General features: G+C 41.8%; 1 protein-coding gene across 5 annotated transcripts in view; it reads left to right on the top strand.

Annotated features, from left to right (window-relative positions):
* Mapkbp1 (mitogen-activated protein kinase binding protein 1) overlaps nucleotides 1-24,025 on the top strand; it is a 64,226-nt gene that overhangs the window by 9,104 nt on the left and 31,097 nt on the right. For all 5 annotated transcript variants that reach the window (XR_002820363.1, XM_023711249.1, XM_023711243.1 and 2 more), the window contains one exon: nucleotides 23,803-23,894. Coding sequence is in view for 4 of the 5 variants with exons in the window: in XM_023711249.1 (XP_023567017.1) it covers nucleotides 23,803-23,894 (92 nt within the window). In the remaining variant the exon portion in view is untranslated. The remainder of the gene's footprint in view (nucleotides 1-23,802; nucleotides 23,895-24,025) is intronic.

Genomic DNA, 24,025 nt, shown 5'->3' with positions numbered 1-24,025 from the left:
TATTTATTGTGTGTGTGTGTGTGTGTGTGTGGCCAGCTCAGCCCAGCAGGGGGTGGGGCTGGCTGGCATGTGGTGCTGGGATCGAACCGCGGTCCACTGTGCTTTGCCAAGCTTGCTCCAAGTAGGTGCTCTAGACCACTGAGCCATCTCTCCAGCCCCCAGTGTCTCTCTTTTGAGACAGAGTCTCATTATGCATTTCAGGCTGGCTTTAAACTCCTTTGTAGTGTAGATTCCTCTCAAACTGACAATGATCCTCCTACCTCAGCCTCCTAAATGCTGAGATTATAGGCATGTATCACCATGCCCAGCATACTACCAAACTACTTATGCCACACATGTTTAGGATCAAGAAAAAACACAGCCATTGGCCAATGCTTTGTGTTTTGAGTGACATCAAAGTTGCCACATAACTCATCAACATCATCTACTGTGCCTTTGGTGGTGGTGTAGAAAGTTGCCATCTCAGGCTCCTGTTTTGTTGAAGTTTCCCTGTTAATATTTCCATCATGATACAGTGTTCACATCAAAGGTATGTTGTTTCTGCTACATAGGATGCCAATGTTACATCTTTTTTTTTTTTTTTTTTTTTCCGGAAGTGGGGATTGAACTCAGGCCCTTGCACTTGCCAGGGAAGTGCTTATTCCACTGAGCCATTTCCCCAGCCCCTGTTACATCTTTCTAAAATCCAAAGATTGTACTATTGTTATGGTTTGTGTGTATCTATCCTCCCAAAGCCTCATGCAATCATTGAGGTGCAGTTAAACCTACAGTTTGTGATTAATTCATGATCCAAGACTGGGATTATGGGTGTGACTGCTAAACCCAGGCTGGAGTGGAGAGCCTGAAATGCAACAAAAGGGAGACAGACTTGCTCTCTGCAACCATTGCTGCTCCTGCTCCTGCCACTTGCTTTTGCTTTCTGCTCTTTGCCACTGCCATAAAAGGTTGTCCTCTGCCATGTGCCTCACTGCCTTGGAGCCAGCTGAGTATAGATTGAAATCTCCCGTAACTGTGAGCTAAATAAACCTTTCTTTCCTTAATTTTTGGTGTCTGGTATTTGTTCCAGCAATGAGAGAAGAGTAACCGAGATAACTATATAGTTCTCTTTTCAAATTGCAACATTTCTTCTGGGATTTCTGCTTTGTTCCTGTGTACAGTTCCTATACTGGTCAACTTATGCTCTGTTAGCAAATGTAACATCAATTGAGACTGGTGAACCAATTGTTGAGTGTCACATTCTGATTAGTTTTGGAGATTGGAGCAATAAGTCTGTTCCCATCATCATTTGGTGTATTACTATATAATAAGGACAGTAAAGTAGCTGAGTTGCAGGATAAATTTCTCAACTGAAAGTGTAAAAGGTCTTTGCATCTATAAGGGAGTAAATTTTTATGCCATATTTTGAAGGTTTTTTGGAATGTATTTCCTGAAACTACAGTGACCATAAAAGGCTACAATATATTCCTCAATAGTCCTATATTCAGGTCATGTATAAATTGTTTTTAACAACTATCCACAAGTCTCTCCAACAGTGAGTGCATGGATGATAAGTTCTTTTTTTTCCTTGGTGTGTGGTTTTGTCATCATCCTCAGGCAATTTTGAAGGAAACCAGATATCCTTAGTGTCATTGTTATTCTATAGCCCTGAAGCCCACCACACTCATGGGCTTTCCCATTCCTACAATTACCAATGGAAAGCCCTACTAAGTACAGCAGACCTATGAATGCTTTCAGTTCAGCTAGTGAGGAGTAATAATAAATGCTTTTTTTGTGACTGGTTCATCCTGCTCTAGGGGGAGGGCTGACACGGCATGTGGTGCCAGGGATCAAACTATGGTCCCTGTGCTTGCCTAAGCAGGCACTTTAGAGTACTGAGCTATCTCATAATCCCATAAATATGTTTTTGAGTATGGCTTTTGCTACATATGGAACATTTTACTCGCATTTTATTTTTTTTTAATTTTATTTATTTATGTGTGTGTGTGTGTGTGTGGCCAGCTCAGCCCACCAGGGAGCGGGGCTGGCTGGCCTGTGGTGCTGGGGGATTGAACCGCAGTCCCTGTGCTTTGCTAAGCTTGTTCTAAGTAGGTGCTTTAGACCACTGGGCCATCTCACCAGCCCCTTTACTTGTATTTTAGTCTGTGTATTTCACAACAACTTGTAGCATTTCATCAGTTACAAACAATTTCCAACATTGAATGGCAGTACTGGCATTCTGTCCCACTGATTTCACCCCTGCCAAGACCCTCACTCTGTTTGCCAACATAGGCTAATATTGGTCTTTCCATTTGGATGTGTGACTGTTTTGTACTATATCTATTAGTCACATATGTACTTACATTGCTGCTTTCTTTGTCCTGTCAGTCAAGGAAGTCTGCATTCCCTGTGTCTGTATTGGTTGATTCTTATTCCATTTCACTGTCACAGGAAGTTTGGCTCACATGACCAACATCATGGTCATTGTCATCTTCATCATCCATGCAAGTGACCAGATGTTTCATTTTTGACCTCCTCCAAAACTTGCAGATCTAGTTTTTCATGTGCCATTGTACTGAATTGGGCTTTTTTACCCCCCCAAAAAATAATCAAAATAAATCCATATTCCATTATAGTATGTTTACATAGCAAAAGAATGACTTGGGTGTATTTTACCCCTCAGGATGCTCAGGTAAACTTACACAAAACCTATTAGTGGGAGCGTGAATGTGGGTAAAAATCCTGGGTTGACACTTTTGTACAGTGTCATTTGTCATACCAAGTGGGTACACAGAAGGATTGCTTCCTATGTCCCCCAGGTACAGCTATTAAGATACACAGTGGGCTAATACTATGCTAAAGTACAAATTTACAGTAGAAAAGTATGGCATTGGCTTTTTTTTTTTTTTTTTCAGAACTGGGGATTGAACTCAGGCCCTTGTGTTTGCCAGGGAAGCACTTATTCTATTGAGTCATCTCCCCATCCCAGAGATTGGTTCTTTTGTTAACCTAATGGTATGTCCCTTGAGTTAATGGTAGCAAAGTATATGTTTATTTAAAAAAGTAAAAGTTAACTGAGTTCAATCCCCAGTTCCACCAAAAAAAAAAAAAAAGATAAAAAAGTAAAAGTTAAGAGTGAAGCGGAAACTTGCTCTGCAGAGCAAGTTTGAGCTGAGTAAGAGAGGAAAAAGCAAAGTACACTCTGGAGGGCACATATTATTGTGAAGAAAGCCGCAATAACCTGGATTTTCTTAATCTTTCCTTCTTCCTAGCAGTGATAGTAGTAAGTCCATAGTGCTTCTTAACTGGCAACTTTATTTTCCTCTGATTTTGAGGGATACTTTCAAGAGAATGAGTTCACAGTATCAATATCTCTTCTTGAGATTTCTAGGGAGTAAACTTTACTCCCTTTCTTCTTAGCACAGAGAATGTCATGCTTTTTTTGTTGCTTTCCTCATTTATAAAGCAACTTCTTTTTCTTAGACTTGATCTTTAAGTTTACACAGCTCATCTCTCCCCTTAAAATTTAAATGAGGCTGAAGAAACCATCCCTCTCCTGCCCCTTCATTTATATTTGAGATTTACATCTACTGGAAGATCTTGGAACACTTTATGAAGCCATATGGCTGGGTTTTTTTTTTTTTTTCCCTCCCACTTTGTGAAATGTTCTTTTAGAGGAATCCCAAAAAGGGAATTTTTTTGGTTAAGTATACTGTTTTTTTTGTTGTTCTTTTTTTTTTTTTTTTTTTTTTTTTTTTTTTTGTGGAACTGGGGATTGAACTCAGGCCCTTGTGCTTGCCAGGGAAGCGCTTATTCCACTAAGCCATCTCCCCGGCCCCTGTTTTGGTGTGTTTGGAGTCTAACCTAGGCCTTGTGCATGCTAAGGAAGAGAGCTACTACTGAGATACACTTCCCCCTGTATTTTTCAGGATTTTGAACATTGCTTTTTATTCATTCTTAGCTGCCAAGGCTGGCCTCAATCTTGTGAGCCTCCTGTCTCAGCTTCTGGAGAAGCTGAGATTTTACACATGTACCATTGCACCTGGCTAAGGTAGTTTATTTTTTAAAAGTACATAAGCTTGTGTGGGATGTGGTAGCACATGCCATCCCAGCACTTGGGAGTGGAGGTAGGAGGATCTTGCCAGTTCAAGATCAGCCAAAAAAAAAAAAAAAAAAAGATCAGCCTGGGCTACAAAGTGAGATTAGAGCCCCCTGCAGGGGTCTCCAATAAATAATAGAAATAGTATCATTTAAGTCATAATAGTAGCTAACATTTCTTGAGCTTTTGTTATTTACTAAGCTTGTAGTAAGCATTTTACATACATTATTGCATTAAAATTTTACTCAACTCAGGAAAAATCCTGAGGGGATTTGACTGACCTTATCAGATCCAAAAGCTACAACTCTTGTTGCATAGGTCTTGCTTTATCTTGGTCTTAACCATCCAGCAGAAAAGTATAAAAACGAAGTATAAGAAGTAAAGCCATGCTGTTATGTTGAGCTGTAGGGGACTCAGGTCAACAATTTCTGACATTGCTAGTGAAGCAGAAGCCCCAATACTATTATGGACTACTGGACTCTTTTAGAATATTTTGCTGAATTAACACACCTATACTATTCAAATGACGAAACTAAACAAAAAAGGGGATACAGATGAATGTCCATTTTGTATCTGTGTATTCAAAATGGTTAGGATAGATATATAGTTACATTCTCTTAATGAATAGAGGGGTTTGTTGTAATAGTGTTTGTAAATAGGATAGCATGTCTGCATCTTATACAGCAGATAACCACTAGGAAGAGAGTATACAATGTGTTAATTATTGAAACTGTCATACCAATTTGACTTGAAACTGTCTCATTGCTATCTGTCTCTCAATAAAATTATGGAAAAAATTTTAAAAAATCAATAAAATAAAATTTTACTCAGTTCTACTATAAATACTATTATAACCGCATTTTGTAGATGAGGAAACTGATGGTAAGAGCTAGTTAGTAGAAGATGGTTACAACACAGCCATCAGGTGGCTGAGCTGGAATTCAAACATAGACTTTCTTAACTGGAAAGCCCAGTTAATCTTCATTTATTTATTTATTTTTTATTTATTTTTAGTCTTTTTTGGAAACAGGGTCTTGCTATGCAGTTCATGCTGGTCTTGAGCTCACTTTGTAGCCCAGGCTGGTCTCAAACTTGCAATGATCCTCTAGTGCTGGGATTACAGGCATGTGCCACCACGCTTGGCTAATCTTCATTTATACTCAGGGCATCTTCTTTTTCAAAACTGAGCACAAAAGTTTGTTTAGTATTAGTATAGCCAGAGTTACACCCCACATTTAGCTCAGAAAAAGGTATTTCCTTTAAAAGGGAAGCTTTCCTCTAGCATTCTCTATATAGTCAATTCAGTGAATTTCCCAGACTTCTTCAGGGCCATCATCCAGTAATCTTCATCCCTGTACATCCTTGCTCCACTTCTCTTCTTACTTCCACCTTCAGATTTCCTGTTCCCCACACTTTTTGGCTGTTGGTACTGTTAGGAGCTGTGCAACTTGTGGTTCTGTGGGCACTTGAATGTCATGTTGATAGGGTGCAGCTGCATGGTCCCAGATGCCTAAACCACAAACAGTTGCTTCTTCTCTCTTGAAGCTGGTGGAGGAATGGAGTGGAGACCAGATGATGCCTTGATGGCTCTTGTGTTTGGGTATAATAGGGCTTTACTCTGTGGTGTTCTTGGTCAGTAGTTAATGGTGTAACTCTTGCTATTGCAACTTCAGATGCTCCAAACTACATTTGTTTATTATCTGTGTAGCCCACAGCTGACCCTATTTATGAAGCTGTGGAAAGTAACTGCATTAAAATGTCTCTTTATGTGGAAACAACTAGATCTAAACTGTCCCTTATCAGGACTGAATTGGATAATGATGGTTGGGGTTTCATGAATTTGAACATGAACAAAAATTAGGTCATTTCCCCATCTGACTCCTCTTAGTTATGTGGGCTTGAGAGTTACAGAGTTCCTCAAGCAAGTATCTCGCCTTATCTCATCTCAAATTTGTATTGTTTTGATTTCTTTTTGCAAATAGGCAAGCATCAGTACTTTATACAGTGGACTTTTGTCTTATGAACTCCATTTGTTCCCAAGGGCAGCTTGTAACTGAAGTTGTCAATTGAAGGCTCAGGCTCCTCTCCACAGCCTTCAAAGTCATTCTCCTGTGTACAGGCAGATCTTAGTGTCCTTAGAGAGACATTGGCCTAGGATTTCTCAATTTACCGCACATAGGAAAGGATGTTATAATGTTCCTTCCAGAGCTGTTTAAGGGTTAAATCTGTATTTGAGACCATCTGGTATGGAAGCACAAGTGGCCAGCATTTGGGTTATAACTCAAGATTGTAAAATTGTAATCATAACCCAGGTTGTTTGTATGTCAGGTCTGTCATAACTCCAGTGTCCACTGTAGGTGCAAAAGCAGGTGGTCTCAAGGGCTACTTCCTTACACTGGCATGTTTATCCTGAGCTGAGAAAGCCCCAGGCCAGGTGGATTTGACTCAGGGAAGCCCACAGGCTTTTGTACTTGTGGGTGAGTAGGGAGAATCTTAGCCTTTCCCCATCTCAGCCTCTGCCTTGGAGAAAAGCAAACAGTTGCTTGTCAGAACTAAACTTGGAGCTGCCAGGCAGGTGGGTCAGCTTTCCTGTTACTCTGACATACATTGGTTGGCTTCTTCTTGAGAGACCACAGTGCTGTGCACTATGACATAATACACTGCTGCAGACTTTTCTAAACATCCTTGGGGCTGGTGAGATGGCTCAGCGGTCTAAAGCACCTACTTAGAACAAGCTTAGCAAAGCACAGGGACCACGGTTCAGTCCCCCAGCACCACATGCCAGCCAGCCCCGCCCCCCTGGTGGGCTGAGCTGACCACACACACACACACACACACACACACACACACACAAATAAATAAATAAAGTTCAAAAAAATGTTAATATTAAGCATCCTTTCTGTGTATGATGCCCTTCCACCCCAAGGCTGCTTTTAGTCTCACTGGTGAAGTCTGTGTAGCAGCTCTCTGGGGCTTTAGGCCAGTTAATATGCAAACCTGTGGGGCCAGGCTAAGAAAAGGTAGAGCTTTTGTTATAAGGCAAATTCAGATGCAAGTCCACTCTGAGAATCTGCATTCCTACCTACCAGACTCCCAAGTAATGCCCGAGTTTTTCTCCTTCTCTTCTTTGAGTTGCCAGGCTGTGGTGTGTTACTGGAGTTAGGGTGGCTTCCTCACTTCTGAGGGAACTGGTTCCTCTCATTTGTAAAGCTGGAATACTCATGCCTTCCAGGGCTATGGTGAGGCTTAAATGAGATTTAATGAATGCACAGTCACATTGTAAGGCCTAGACAACTTTATAGCTGTAAGAGGTTCCTAATATTGAGATTCATAGACTTCTAGAATGCTGAGAAAATTTCTTCTAATTTGCTGACAAGATTTTGTTCCTTTAAATTTCCATTTGCGAGAAGTTCATTTTTGCAGGCTCAGCCTCTTTTGTCCCAGCCTTTAATGAACTGTTTGTGTAGTTTTTCATTGTGACCCATCCTCAGTACCTTTTTCTTACCAACATTCTAAGTTGTATCAATAATACTTTAACTACTGACCAAAAAGAAGGCTTAGCACAAGTGCTTTTTGATACTAACTACTGTGTGATTTATTTCAGGGGTATGACTATGAGTTTTTAGGAATTAAAAAACAAAATCAAATCAGTGAACTTCAAGGGGTAGGGGGAGTCTGAATTTTTCTGTTTCAGACTAGAAACCATTAGGGTGATGAGCATGCTTTTTAACAGCTGTACTTTCTCTGGGTATGAATGTAATTTTTCTTCTTTTGCAAATAATTGAAAAATCATTTCAGAAGTAAATTAACCTGGTAGCTTCCTTTCAGTCTAAGAATTTCCAGGCTGCATGAAAATATGTTAATTTTTATAACTAATCAAGCTTTTAATATGTAAACCATATTATAAACCATATAATATTTAAACTGTGGTTTATTTATTGCTTAAAAACTAAAGTTATAGGAAGATATGGGGATATAGATGCAGTCATATCTAACTTATACTATTGGTAACAAGCATATGTTGATCCAGCCTTCTTCTGTGACAATTTGATAATATTCATTAGAACAAAAATGTGTACATTCATACTTTTTGATCCAGCAGTTACAATTCTGATATCTTACTTTATGCAGACATACTATACAAAGGCATATATGAATGATTTTTTGATGTTATTCATAATAGTGAAGTCTTTGAAGTTTTCTAAGTACTATCAGTAGAGATTGTCATGTATCCAGTGAAATGGAATTTCCTGTGCCTGCTAAAAAGAATGAGGTCAATTTATATGTACTATTGTAGAAAGATACAAGAAATGAGGAAAAGCAAGTTGTGTAATAGTTTTATGTTGATTATATTTTTGCTAAAAATATACATGTTAGTGTATGCATATAAAAAGTGTGGCTACATATACCAAATTGTTAACATTGGTTATCTCAGGGAGAGATAATAGATTATGGTGGACTTTTACTGTCTACAGTATATATTTCTGTAATGTTTGAACTTTAAACAATGAAACTGTATTATTTTTGTAAGTAGAAAAAAACAATAAAGATGAAAGTCTCTCCAATTTAAATGTGTATTTCCTATATCTGTTCAAAATTTAAATTTTGTGTGTTTATTTCATTAAAGCAGTTATGCACAGTTACTGAAAAATATATCTAGCATTATAAGCTCAATTTTTTATTATTATTATTTTTTCTTTTATATATTTAGTACAGGGTCTCACTGCACAGATTGGACTCATAGTGATCTTCCTGTTTTCAGCCTCCCAAGTGCTGGGATTACAGGCACGTGCCACCGTGCCTAGTCTCAGTCTCTACCCCAGGGGCAGGACCGGTAAGGCATGTGGTGCCAGAGATAGAACCATAAGCTCAGTTTTAATAAGATTTTTTTTAAGGAATAATAGGACATAATATTTTCTTGCCAATCCATGATTAACTTGTTGAATTTGAAATCATTCATTTTTAATATCTTCAAAAATATTTCCTTGGTAAGTTTGTTTTGTTTTTTTCACCCTTTTTCAAAAACATGTACTTTCCTTTTTTTTCCCCTCGGTGCTAGGAATTAAACCCTGGGTCTTGCTGCTGAGCTACACTCCCAGTCCCCCTCTCCTCTTTTAAAATTTTGAGACCAGGTCTTGCTAAATTACTGAGTTGCCCAGGTAGGACTCAAACCTGTGATCCTCCTCCTGCCTCAGTCTCCAGAGGGCTGGGATTACAGATGTACACTACCATGCCTGGCTATCTTTAATCTTCCAAATTTATTCTTTAAAAACAATCCAACTTATTCTTTAATTATAATTTTACAGATTCATAAGGGCCAAAGCCAGGCATCTTTGCTACAGTCAGGGATAAGAGTGTTTGTGATTTAGAGTGTGTGTGGATTATACTGATCAGGCCATTCTCAGTCTTTCTATAAAGACATCTAAATCTTGCCTCCTGCTGTATCTTCTAGGGTTGGCAATGATAAATAGTTGGGGATTTCTGTGGGAGATTAAGGAACTTACTAAGATTAACTAAAAAGTATTCATAAATATTTTGGAAAATGGATTCAAAGAGCTGGGGATATAGTTCAGTGGTAGAATACTTCCCTAATATGCACATGGTCCTGGATTTGGTCACAGATACATATTAAACACTGTACCCTGGAGTATAAAAAGAGTTGTATTAAACATAGCCTCTGCTCTCCTGACTCTAGAGTAGTAGAAAAGATAAGGCAACCTTCCAAAATTTCTGTACAAGTTACAAAGTAGTATGTGCTATGGGGATGATGCAAACTAAGTGCTTCTGTAAGAGTACTGAAGAAAATGATTCATCTTGGCCAGATGATCACGGGAAGGTAAGACAGGGGTTGTGACATTTAAACTAGTCCTTGAAGGCAGGTGGGATTACCTTGTGGGGTAGTAAAGGGAAGAGCTTTTCAGAAAAGAAGAACATGAGATAAAGCCCTAAGGCTTCTATCCAGAATAATGAAAAATCTAAATTGAGAGATGTGTGTGATTCTATAGGTGACCAGCAGGAAATAGAAATGTAGAACCTCTTGATGCTAGGCTAAGATATTTACACTTCACTTAGTTGGCATTAAGGAGCCAACACAATAGGGAAAGCTGTGCTTTCAGATCAAAGCACCAGGGACAGGTTATTCTGCTGGGTTAGGGAGGGGGCAAGAGCAGAGTCAACAGTAAGGAGATGAATTTGAATGCCACTGCTATATCCAGGAATGTGGTATTGAAGGCCTAAAGTGGGGCGTTTGCATTGGGAGTAAAGGGGAAATGAGCATTTTGTTAGAGAACAATATGTTGAAGTCTTTTTCTCAGGAGTCTCATGGTACAAGTGAGGGCGCTTACAGGGGCAGTGAGAGTCATGTTCACTCATTTCAGGGCACACATTAATTTTGCACACTTAGTCCAGGTAAGGGACCATTAGTGTTCTCCTGGTTACAAAATTGGAAACCAAGAGATTTAAAAAGAACCTCAAGAGGCCATGTATGGTGGCACACGCCTGTAATCCCAGCATTCAGAAGGCTAAGGTAAGAGGATTGCTGCAAGTTCAAGGCCAGTGTGGACTACAGCTTGAGACCCTGTCTCAAGAAACCAAAAACCAACCAAACAAAACAAAAAAACCTCATCTCAGGTATGTAAAATGGGCAAATGAAGAGAACTGTGACTAGCCTATAGCTTACATCAAGGTTTGTCTGTCTGACCTTGGTGTAAAGAGGCCTGATTTTAGAGGAGACTCTAACCCCTCCATCCCACCCCACTCCCACCCTTTGTCTGCTTAAATTGTGGTTTCCTATCCTTGTCAGAAAAGAAGGGTGGAAGGGCCAGCCCTGCTCCAAAGTGTTGTGCTGTTAAAAACTGCTCTCATTGTGGGGCTCATGATGGTGACTCTGCTGTAACTAAGTCCTTTCACTAGGTTCCTTTTACCCCCTCAGTCTGATGCCTTCCATGCTGCTTCCCTGTCTGCGTACAAAAATCAGACTCTTCTGACACTGCAGTTGCCTTGGAAACAGGTATCAGTTGCCCATTTTTCCTGTAGGTTGCAACACTGTGTGACATGGCAAGCTGACCATACAGGATATGCTGCCATTAGGAAAACCCTCTCTTCCTCTTTCTCTATACCATCTCAATGAGGAAAAATTGGAAACTTTTTTTTTTTTTTCAGTGTGTGTGCACTTTTGTTTTGTTTTGTTTTTTTGAGACAAGGTCAAGCTATGTAGCTCAGGCTGGCCTTGAACTTACAATGTAGCCCAGGCTGGCTCAAACTCACAGCAGTTCTCCTGCCTCAGCCTCCTGAGTGCTAGAGTTCCAGCACTTTGCTGGTCACTATGACCAGCTAAGAGACCGCTTTGGTTTCTTTTATTGGGAATAAAAAGGAAATGAGCATTTTGTTAGAGAATAATATGTTGCATTCATTTCAGATTCTGACAAGTTTGGATAATTAAAAAAAAATTAAAGCTATCCTGAAAGATCTCTGGTATTCCCCTACTTCATCCTGGTACCACTTTCTACTAGTATTTTCCTTCCCTTCCTTCTTTCCTTCTTTTTTCTTTTTTAAGAGATAGGTCTCATTTTTTTTGCCAGATTGATTTTAAACTCCTGGGCTAAAATGATCCCCCTAACTCAGCCTTCTGCCTGCTCTCTTGGTTTTCAGACATGTCTCTGCTGCACAAAGGCATGGCAAATGCCCTATGTGCACTTTCACAAACTGCAACATTCTTGCTGGGCTTGGTGGCTCACATCTGAAATCCTAGCACTCAGGAGGCTGAGGCAGGAGGATTGCCACAAGTTTGAGGCTGACCTGGATTACATAGTGAGTTCAAGACCAGCCTGAAATGCATAGCAAGATCCTGTCTCAAAAATGAAAAAGCAGTTTCTCAATAAAATTATTGGAAAAAAAAATGAAAAAGCAGGCTGGGGGGATAGCTCTGCAGTCTAAGCATCAGCCTGGCAAGTGCAAGGACCTGAGTTTAATCCCCAGCACTCCATGCTGTGCTAGCTGTAGAACCCTATAATGCCACTGCTTGGGAGCCTGAGACAGGAGGATCATTATGAGTCTAAATTGTGTAGCAAGACCCTGTATCAAAATAAATAATTTTAAAAAATTAAAAATAAACAACAGTAACCAGAGAGAGAGAGAGAGAGAGAGAGAGAGAGAGAGAGAGAAGCATTCCTTCATGATTGTCTGTACGATAAAGTGTCACAATAAAAAATACAGTGAAATGGAAAGGGGTCCAAGAGGGGAGGGGAGGGGAACAGAAGGGAAGGGAAGGGAAAGGAAGGGAGAGGAGAGGAAAAGAGAAGAAAACAAAACGAATGTCTTGGTGGTATTGGAAAATCTGAACTCCTGAGATCCTCAAGGTACCATGGTTTCTGGAACCAGACAGCCCAGGTCTAAATTATGGTTCTGCCACTAACTGCTTACCCAACTCCTTCATTTGTAAAATAGACGTAGTATGTGTCCTTTAAGCTGTTAGCAGTGAGTTGTCAAGAGTAGTACATGATGGGCTGGTGAGATGGCTCAGTGGTCTAAAGCACCTACTTGGAACAAGCTTGGCAAAACACAGGGACCGCGGTTCAATCCCCCAGCACCACATGCCAGCCAGCCCCGCCCCCTGGTGGGCTGAGCTGGCCACACACACACACACACACACACACAAATAAATAAATTTTTTTTAAAAAAGTAGTACATGAGATAGTCTTTGTGATGTGCTTAGAGCAGCTCTTGGCAGAGTGCATTTGGAGTATGGCAACCCTCACTGCTAGACAGCTTCTGCCTAACAAGGTCTGCCTAAGACTCTTTGCACCCTGAAGTTGTTCTTTCAAAGCTTGGAATATTGTTTCCTCCTTTTGCTCTAGGAGGGAGTAAACTTTGGATATAAAATGGCAAAATGCTTTAGTTTATAAAATTAGAATGATCTGTCTGTTACAATTTTAATAAAACTTACCTATAAAAAGCAAAAACAAACAAACAAACAAACAAACAAACTTCAGTTTAATAGTTCACAACCTAGTGACTGGCCTAATAGCTCAGTGGAATAAAGCGCCTGCTTAGGCAGAGCACAGTGGCGGGGGTTCGATTCCCAGCATGTCATGCTGGCCCTGCCCCCCCGCCCAGGGTGCACTGAGATGGCGATTGAGACTGGGTATGGTGGTGTGCCTGTAATCCCAGCACTTGGGAGGCTGAAAACAGGAGAATCACAACGAGTTGGGTTTAGGTAGTGAGACCGTGTAGACCCTGTAGGTCCTATACTAAATACAGGAAAAAAAAAGTTCACAACTCGATTAATCTTTAGAACCACCAAAACAAAATTAATCGATTGACTGGTTGATTGGCACAAGGTCTGGCTGGATTGCCCAGGCTGGACTCCAACTCCTGGCCTCGAGTGATCCTCTTGCCTCAGCCTCCTAAGTACCTGGGACTACAGTTGTGTGCTACTCTGCTAGGTTCCAGAGATGTTTTCATAAGCATATCCTTAAACTTTGTCCTATGTCAGAGTCTTGCAGGACAGGGAAGGGGGATGTGAAGGTGGAATGGGGCTGCTATCTGGGGAAAAAAACAGTCCTTTGAGTAATTCTGTTTGTAAAGCAGGTCTGGGAACCTTTGTTCTGGTTTTGTGGTCTTTAAAAGCATGTGGCTGGAGGATTTCTAAGGTCACCTCCTCTGAAGCAGTGGTAGATTTACCTTCCTTTGAAGCTCAGGCTATTTTAATCTCAGCACAGGAGAACTGACTTAATGCCAGCTAATTCTGATCTGTTAAGCAGGACAGCTTGCTTTTTTCTGCCATATTGGAAGTCATTGGTTTTTGGGAGCCTTGGTAGTATAGACAGAACAATAAATTAGCCAAACTGGGCAAAGCCCAGGACCAGAGCTGAGACATAGTCTGTTTGCTTGTCTTGGAATGACATATGGCCCTGCCTACCTCAGACCAGATGACACTTTGGACTCTGAAGGAGTTGAAGTGAGGAAACTGTGACCCTCTTCCCAGCTTCAGTGATTGGGTCCCTGACTCACTGCCTGCTGCCCTAGTCTCTACAAAGCTGCTGTTCAGGGCTTCCTCTGTGGTTTTGGTGTAAGTGGCAGTTCTCGGAACCTGGTAGAGAATCTGCTTTGTGAGTTTAGAGTATAGTATGTGGGCAAGAGACAAACATAGTTATTTTTTTTTTTTTTTTTTTTTTGTGGAACCGGGGATTGAACTCAGACCTTGTGCATGCCAGGCAAGTGCTTATTCTACTTATCCATCTCTCCGGCCCAAACATAGTTATTATTCTTAACCTGAGGGAACCAAGCACGAACCAGGGAGTGTGTTGCCTCAGACAGGTCTCTAGCATGCTTGTTTATAGAAATAGCAAGCCATGGTTTGGCTGGAGTGACTTACAACCCAGGTATTTATAACTTGTATTGAGTGGGATTGAGAAGTGGGGGAGGGGGGAAGAAAAAAGCTGGTAGCAGCACAACATGGCAACAAAAACAGAGATCAGTTTCCTCCCAGTTGCTGGGGCTTCCTCACCAATTTGAAGCAGCCAACTCCTAGGGGACTCTGGCCTTTTGTGACTCTGGCTTTTTAGTTCCCTATCTATGGGGAACAGTCTTGCTTATGCCATGACAGATTTTTTTTTTTTTTTTTTGTATTTAGTAGAGGTTCTACTGGGTCTCACTACACAAATTGGACTTGTAGTGATTCTCCTGTTTTCCCAAATACTGGGATTACAGGTGTGTGCCACCAAGCCCAGTCTCAGTCACCGCCTCAGCTTGCCCCAGGGGCAGGACTGGCATAGCACACCAGGGATTGAACCTGGTGCTTTAATCTGCTGAGCTATCTGGCTGGCCCCATGACAGATTCTTTAATTGTCCCTCGCACTAAGAAAGGGAAAGTCTTAACACTTTATGCGGAGGGTCCAAGCAATCTCTAGCTCATGGACAATCAGAAGTGAGGACACACACACACATGCACTCACATGCGTGCGCACACACACACACACACACACACACTGTGGGGTTGGGAGAGAACACAACTGGAAAAGCTTAGGCTCTGGGACTATGGGGGACCCTGGGCTCTGAAGAGTGCTTACCGCATTTCTTTTTTAAGGTACTGGGGATTGAATCCAGGGCCTTTGCACTGAGCCACCTCCCCCTTATTTTTTTTGCCTTACTAAGTTAATTAGTTGCCCCACTTTAGGCTCAGATTTGCCATTCTCCTGCTTCAGCCTCCCAGAATGCCTGGATCACAGGCGTGCAGCTGCACACTCACTTCCCTCACTTTTAGCTCTCTGACCGCTCCTCCCTTCTAGGAGGAGCTTCTAGGATTGCGGTCTTCTCATTCCTAGGGCTTTTCTTCCCTCTTAACTGCCTGGTATCTCAACTTCTCCACACTCTAAAAATAGGCTTTCCCAGGGAGTATCCTAAGTCTCCTCTCTATTTTTCTGTCTCCTTAGACTTTCAGTGGTGATTTTCACCTCTATGTGAATAATTCCCAAATATCTATTTCTAGTCCTGACATCTCTCCAAGCATTAATTTTATGAAGTTGCTAAATTGAGCACTCTGTGGTTCCTCCTAAAATGCCTGTAGTGCCTCAAATTCAGCCTGTCTAAAACTTCTGCTCCCATCTCCTTTGATGAGACCAGGATCCTCTTTCTGATCATGGCACTGCCTTGTTCACTGTCTCAGACGTTAGGTTTGAGCCATTCTGTTTGCTTTGTGGTGTTTGAGTGTATCACACCTCCTCCAGTCTACCGTCTTTGTGGTGACCTTGGTTTTTATCACTTCTTCAAACTACTGGAATAGCTGCGTAACTGATCTCCCCACCTATGTATATTTCACATGCATTTGCCAGGGATCCTTCCATGGCTTGCCTGACCTCACAGATTACCCTTGCATTGAGTCTGCCGTTCAGGATCCTGCCTGGTCTGGCTGTATTTTTTCTGTTGACTTAGTGTTCTCCCATAATCTTTGCTCTTACATTGCTCACCTCCTCAGTTATTTCCTGCCTTGGAGCATTCCATTCTCTCATATAGCTTCCTCTACTGATGATTCCTTCTGTCTATATTTCTGCCTGTCAAAATTCTAAGTCAGGTGTGGTGGTGCCTGCTTGTAATCCCAGCCTTCTGGGAGGCTGAGGCAAGAAGATTGCAACTTCAAGCCCTGTGATTTAGTAACCCAGTGATTTAGCAAGACTCTGGCTAAAAATAAAATTTGTTTTAGAAAGGAATGGAGGGGGCCGGGGAGATGGCTCAGTATAGTAAGTGCTTCACTGGCAAGTACAAGGGCCTGTGTTCAATCCCTGGTCCTGCCAAGAAAAAAAAGAAAGAAAAAAGAAAGGAATGGAGATGTAGCTCAGTGCAAAGAGGAGGGAGGGAGAGAAAGGGACAGGGAGAAAGAGAGGGAGAGAGAGGGAGGGAGAGAGAGAGAGACAGACTGACTGACTGACTGACTGACTGTGGGGCCCAGTAGCTTCTAAAAAAGCATTCTTGTTTCCCTTCTCTGATTCTATTGAGAAATCATCTCTCTTCCTTGTCTCTGAGCGCTTTATATCTTTCTTGCGACCCCTATCACATGTTGGGTTGATGTGTAGTAAGTCATCTATCTTTCCTAACAGACTTTGAGGGTGGGAGGATCTCCCATAGCATCCACAAACTTGTTGAGGACTGCCTGTGTTAAGAAGTAGATTTTACAGTGTGACCCATACACACATATACCCCTGGGCAAAAGTTTCGTTGTCAGTATTTACCCGTACTGCACACTCTGCTATCTCCTTTTTCTTCTATTCTACTTATTCATAGCCAATTAAGTGGAGTCCACATCTCACTAATAGGTTGCAGTCTCAAGGTTGGAAACACTGTTCTGTCTCATATGAATGAGCTTTCCTATTGCCTCAGAGCCACCTGTTTTTTCCATCTACTTTAATGAGAGCCAGAGAGCTCTTAAACATGTGGCTTTATTTTTCTTCTCTCTTGAGATTAAGCTATTGTGAAATTATCCCTTTATCTCATTAGGGTATGGGAAATTTTGCCAGCCTCCTTTCTCTCTGGAGGGTACAGTACTGTCTGGCTTGTTCATCCTGGCAGTGGTCATGTAAGCCCTCCCTGACAGGGTACCTGTAGTAATCCTGTCCTCCGCTAGCCTCCCTCCAGGGGCAAAATGACACCTGTTTGAGGTTGGTGTAGACTTTCCTCCAACTGAGCACTCTGGGTCACCCTGTGGGTGTCCTCCCTGCTTCCAGGATGCACTGTGGATGTGGGAGAGATCCTGGCAGAGTACACAGTGGGTGCTGTCTTCTGAGTTTTCACTTCGCATGAAATAATGTTTTAGACAGAACCATAGAGCTACCTGAAGCAGTACTGTCCCAAGTCACTGGCCGTAAACAGTTGCCTGGGCATGGTGGGTCTTGAGAGTTTGGAGGTGAAGTTTCTATGAGAATTTTGGGCCACATCTTAGAGTTATGGGACAGCTATTTTCTCACAGGGCCTCCTCACCCTCATTTCTTCAATGAAGCATGAGGCCAGGTGTCTTGCTGTATTAAGAGGCTATTTCAGAGTGTGGTCCAAGAGCCCCTGGGATCTCCAAAACCCTTTTAGTGGGGGGCCATGACATCCTTGTTTACCAACTCTATATCCAAATGAGGCCAGAATTTCTTCATATACTTCAAATAGAATAACATCAGTTCAGATTGAATGCAGATTCAGATATGAAAATCCAACTGTTTTCTGTTATGCCAGGCATTACAGAGATTGGCAAAAATGTCAAACAGTGCTGCCACTCTTCTTTATTGAAGGTATTTACCTTCAATAAAAATGTTTATTGAAACTGTCCTACCAATTTGGTTTGAAACTGTCTCATTGCTATTTGTTTCTCAATAAAATTATGGGAAAAATTTTTTAAAAAATGTTAATGAGTAATGGATTTACTTTTTTTTTCATTTTCTTTTTTAATTTCTTGTGATGGGCTCACTATCTATTTCAGGCTGGCTTTGAATTCACTGTGTAGCCCAGGCTAGCCTCAAACTCATGACAATCCTCCTGCCACTGCCTCCCAAGTCTTAGGATTACCACAACAGCCAACTGTCACTTTTAAGTGAAATAGTAAATACTTTAAAATATTTCCATTGTAAACCAGGCATGGCAGGTGGTACACACCTATAATCCCAACATCTGGAGGTTGAGACAAGAGAATCACGAGATTGAGCCCAGCCTGGGCAATTTAGTGAGACCCTCTTATCTCAAAAATAAAAAGGATTGGGGATACAGCTCAGTGTATATCCCCTAGATTCTGTCCTCAGTATTGAAAAATTTTTCCATTGTTATTTCACTTGATCTTAGCCAAATGGCCAAGAAGTGATCCATTGTTATTTCAAATGTAGTAAATATTGATAGCTACAATCTATTATAAGTTTTTGCATAGACAAAAACTCATTTAGGATGGCTAAGAATGTAAGAAGGTCCTGACCTCAAAAAGTTGAAAAACTGGGCTAGTTCATGCTTGGTAACAAACCAATTCAAAATCTCCCTGGCCTCGTTTATTTCTTGCTCATGCTACATATCCAGTGTAGGGGGTCCTGTTCCACAGCATTATTCAGAGACCCAGGCTGAGGAGCCTATTTCATCTCTGCTTCCATGCTTAGCAACCAGGAAAAGAGCTATACCTAGTACTTCTTAAAAGTGACCCATCAGCCATATGCAATGGCACATGCTTGTAACAGCTACTCAGGTCACAGAAGCAGTAGGATTGGGAGTTTAAAGCCAGCCTAGGCAACCTAGTGAGACTGTGTCTCAAAAGTTAATAAAAAAAAATTATAAAGGGCTGAGGATGTAGCTCAGTAGTGTAGAGCACATGTTTTGCATGTGCCAAGTCCTGGGTTCTATCCCTTATCCTCAAAAAAAGTGTCATGTCAGAACATTACATAAATAATGTAACAATAAGTAAAATGACATGTGTTCTTCAGTTCTTTAGACTCTCCTAAGTCCCTACATTCATGGATCAGGTAAGTGTCAGCAAAACACTTGAAAATAGAAATCTGGGGATGTGAATTACAGGATGTTGCTCTTAATGTCCTCAGTCCCATGCTACTCCACTGATCAATCTTTCCTTTCTTTTTTTTAGGGTTCATTATGTAATATTGTGCTTGCTCAAGCAGCAGATATACTAAAAAATATTCTGCAACATTTAGGACATGGAATAATAGTGTGAATAGTTGTGAACCTATCATAAGGTTCAGAAACAAAATATTGCCTGTACAATTAGGCTCCCTTTTTGCTTGTCCTCAGCAGAATGTGGCCCTTCTGCCATCTTCATTTTAGATACTTTATGGAGAGCAGCTCCATTGGTCTGAAATACCTGCTTTGTTCTGGACTTTACTGTATATTTTTGGTCTTTCACTATTCCTGAAGTCTCTCCTAGACATTCATTTATTCATCACTGTGTATTAAGTGCCCCGTGTATGCCAGACTGTTTCAAGTGGTAGGAGTACATCAGTGAGTGATAGGTACCTTGGGCCTGTCCTCGAGGTGCTCCCATTTGATGGGGAGAACAGATAGTCCTTGGACAGAGATAACTTCAGTGTCATTACTGTCTTTATGTACTATGAAGCTGGATACAGCTGGGCATAGCAGTGCAAACCTATGATGCCACACTCAAGAGGTTGAGTCAGGAGGAGTTCTGGACGTTTGAGGCTAGGCTTGGGTATATAGCAAGACCCTGGCTCAAATAAAATAAAACTGGGTAAGTCAGATTCAAATGATTACAGTAAACCTAGAGAGTCCTCCCCAAGGAGAATGTCTTTGAGCAAAGACATGAGTAAAGGTATGTGAGTAGCTAAGGGATGAGCTATTTAGTCCAAAGAATAGTGTATTCAAAGGACCAAAATTTGCTTAAGGTCCTGGAGGTTGGTGGGATGGCTAGAGTGAAGCGAGTGAGGGGGAGAGTAGGAAAATGAGGCCAAAGAGGTGGTGAGAGGCCAGGTGATACAGGGCCTTGTAAATCTGGGTCACATGTGTGGATTTGAACTTAAGGGAGATGTGAAGCCATTGGAGAGTTTTGAGCAGAGTAATAAAATTATCTCATTTATTTTTTAATTTTTTAATTTTTTTTTTGGAACCGGGGATTGAACTCAGATCCTTTCGTTTGCCAGTCAAGCGCTTATCCTACTGAGCCATCTCCCCAGCCCCACTATCTCATTTATTTTTGAGGAGAATCACTGTGATCTGTCATTTTGGAAAGAACTGTAGAGGACAAGTCCTGAAGCATGGACAACACTTATGATAGAGTTACAGGCCAAGAGAGAGATGATCGTGTCTGGACCTCAGTGGTGTACCAGGTCTCTGAGTGGGAGGAAGGGCTGTGCTGCTTTATGAGGTGAGGTCTGCCACCCTGGTGATTTCACAGCTATCATGTGCTGTCGGTGGTACAGTACTGGAACCTTGGTATCTGTTCCTGAGCTGGTACAAGCTGGTGTCTACATGTCACTGATGGAACCTGGGTACATTTAGCCTACATGATTTGAAGGGGGTGTCCAGGTTTATCTCCATTTCCTGGGGCATGTGAAAGCTTTACTACCTTCTTGCAAAAAGCGGGGAAGAAGATTATCAGAGGGAGTGAGTCTATAAAGTCCATTGGGTTGGAGCCTTGCAAAATTGGCATAAATGCTACATGCCTCACAGGAGCTCTGGACCCTCATGTCCTTTGAAAGTGGAGCTCTACCCCAAAATTCCATGCAAACAGGAAGCTGGTTTGCCCTAAGAACATAAAATAAAAACCACCTGATGCCCCTGAATATTTTCCCCTGCTCCTCCCCCTCCACAGAACCAAAGGAAACTCTTTTTTTCCTCCTGGGGTAGCTGTTTCAGAAAGCCAGAAAAAGCCCCAACTGTCAGTCCTTTGAACATAAGCCAAGTTTGGAACCCAAACAGGATCCAGTCTGTGGGGTTTCCCTAGTTTGGAAGTGTGTTCCATTGTGCAGAGTTCCAGGAGGAAAGTGACTGAAGAACACAAAGGCGTCCATGACCAGACCCTGTCACTCAAGTCTAGCAGAGTCTGACACAGAAAGAAATAGTTTCCCAGAGTAGGTCTTGTGGCCAGTTTGCGTGTCAGGAAGTCAATAGAGGGTCACAACAAGAATTACTTGTAATGAAATGGGATACGCTAGACTACATCTCATACAATAAAGAATTCTGTGAAACTCTTATTTCAGTATTATGCACATACACATACATAATGTATGAATGCGTGAGATCATAATGTAAAGTATATTTCTTTTTTTTATTTTTTTTATTTTTTTTTTGTAAAGTATATTTCTTTTCTTTTCTTTTTTTTTTTTTTTTTGTAAAGTATATTTCTTACCAAAGTTTCTAGTCTGAAATTTTGATAAACCCTGGTCTTCAGGGTCTGAGTAACCCGTATCTTCTTCCTTCTTTAGGTTGCTGTTGAAAGGACAAGCTGGCTTTGGAATAAATTCTCTATAAGCTGGGTCATCTACCCCCTAACCAGCTACCCAAATTTCTATCAGAAGGAAAGGCAGTTGAGAGTCAGTAGGCTTGGTCTGATTCTTTGGAACTAGCACTACAGCATAGGGAGGATGAGATTGATGTAAATTTGAATTCAAAGGCTTTGCCTTACATCACATCAGTCTGAAGGGAATAGTAGTTGTGTGCACTTGATTTTGTGACCTTTGCCACATTTGTGGATCAGGCTAGCCCCTCAGGTTCCTCTCTGCTCTCTGCAGTAGGCAGCAGGAATTCCAAAGTGCTCTCCCTCTGTGGTAATTAAACTCCCATTGCCAAGATGAATGTCCCCAGACTTCCCCAGAGTGATTTTGTGCTCTCAGATCAGTCCCAGATTACTGGGTGCCAGGGGATCATTAAGCAACGGAAAGAGTAGAAGGAGGTCTAAGGTATGACAGACTATCAAGAATGTCTAGGAAAAACAAATGTCTAGGAACTGGGTGCGACAGTGCATGCCTATAGTCCCAGCTACTTGGGAGGCTGAGGAAGGATAGTTACAAGTTTGAGGCCAGTATGGAAAACTTAGCAAGACCCTATCTCAAAAACAAAAAAGAGCTGGGAATGTAGCTCACTGGAGGAGCACTTGCTTAACACATTTGCCCTGGGTTTGATCCCTAGTACTTGGGGAAAAATTAATTAATAGGCTAAGATAAGCTAAAGTTAGCTTATTCCTCATCAACTTTAGTGCAAGCTAGGTCCAGGGGTACCTGGCAAATTTGGTGCTTTCCAGGTGGCTGTGGATTGGTGCCCTGTAAGTAAACCACTTCTACCAATGACTTGACACTTCATTAGAATCCTGGATCACATCCCCCAAGAAGTGCAGAAGACTCTTGGAGATATCTCTGGGGAACTTTTAACTGTACCATTCTGGGTGACTCAGAGCCATCATAGAATACTTATTTCCAACCTACTTCAAGCTAAAATGATCCTTGAAAATAATTTAAACAGGTCCTCTTGAGTACTTTAGGGGCCAGGGAAATGGCTCAGTAGAATAAGTGCTTGCCTGGCAAGTACAAGGGCCTGAGTTCAATCCCTGGTTCCGCAAAAAAAAAAAAAAAAAAAAAAAAGAGTGCTTTAATTCTCCCATTGGGGCAGTAAGAGAAGGGAGATCCTGAAACTACTCAAATTAATTCTGGGCTTCTCCTATGTAGAAACTAGTTTGGACTGGGAGATTCTACTCTGCCACAAGTATGACCACCCCTTAAATTTTTCTTGCTCATGTCGCCCTCCTAGGGCCTCCAAGGCTGTTCAGGGTCAGGGTTTTATAGTGGAATATGGTGTCCATGGCCGTTCTGCATTTAGAAGCTCCTCTCTCTGAGCCCAGGGAAACCAAGACGTTCTTGAGGAGGGCTGATGGAGGAAATGCAGACAGTATGGCTGAAACTGAACCTGGAGTGACCAGGAAGACGTTGTGTAACAGAGCATGAAATAGAGTGCCAAGTAGGAGATCACAGTGCAATCTGGATCTTATATTGCATCATCTAGCAGAAGGACTATGAACTGAATTGAAGTTAGCCCAGCATGGGTCCTAGGGGCTACAGACAGTGTGGGGCAACAGTACTGACAATGAGAGAGATAAATGTCCTGTCTCATGTGGCCTTGTCCTTTCAGGATCAGTGAGCACTTTACAAATGTTTCCCTTTCATCTCTGTGGGAGTTGTGGCTTAATAATAATAATTAGCGTACTGTGAGCATCTGTGCTTTGCAGAACACACTATTAAGCCATGCTTCTGCCTCCTAGGCGCAAAGTCTATATAAACTGTCAGACATTTGGGAGGTGGAGTGCTCTGATGAGGGGAAGAACGTGATGGAATGCAAATGTCAGGGATAGTATGAGTCACCTAATTGATACCTACTGTTCTTTTGGCTCTTAGCAGACACCAGTAGCCTCTCTTTCATACGTGCCAAGGCACGAGGATCATTAACCTTCCCCAAGTATCATGGACCTGGGGGCCTGGGGTTTCCTGGATTGGAGGAATGCTTGTTTTCTAGGTCGTAAGCTGTGCTTTAACCAGTTGGTACCAGCGGACTGAGCCCCACTGGATGCAGGTGTACACACTGGTGTTTTTCCATGTGATGAAGAGGCCCATGAGTAGAACACATCTGGAGGAGGCTTCTTTTCTCCTGAAGATAAAGCTTTCAGAAAAGCAAGGCTGCAGAACTGTCCTAGTTGCCTGTAGCACCCCCTCCCCAAATCTACTCTGTCTATAACATGTCACTTCTTCTTGCTCTAACAGGTAACCTTGGAGAAGGTGCTGGGAATAACAGTGTCTGGAGGCAGAGGACTTGCCTGTGATCCCCGCTCAGGCTTAGTTGCCTACCCTGCTGGGTAAGTAAATGCTTGAGAAGAGATATTTTTTATAGCTGTGCCAGACCAGTTGGGGTGGGCAGGTGTTTCTGGTATCTTCTGGGAGATATTTGCAGGTTAATGTTTTGATACTATTTCCTGTGTCCCATAGG

This window comes from Octodon degus, unplaced genomic scaffold (genome assembly GCF_000260255.1).
Source record: "Octodon degus isolate 3935 unplaced genomic scaffold, OctDeg1.0 scaffold00002, whole genome shotgun sequence".
Taxonomy (NCBI): Eukaryota; Metazoa; Chordata; class Mammalia; order Rodentia; family Octodontidae; genus Octodon; species Octodon degus.
Note: the sequence above shows the minus strand (reverse complement) of the source record. Positions and strands in the feature narration are given on the sequence as shown.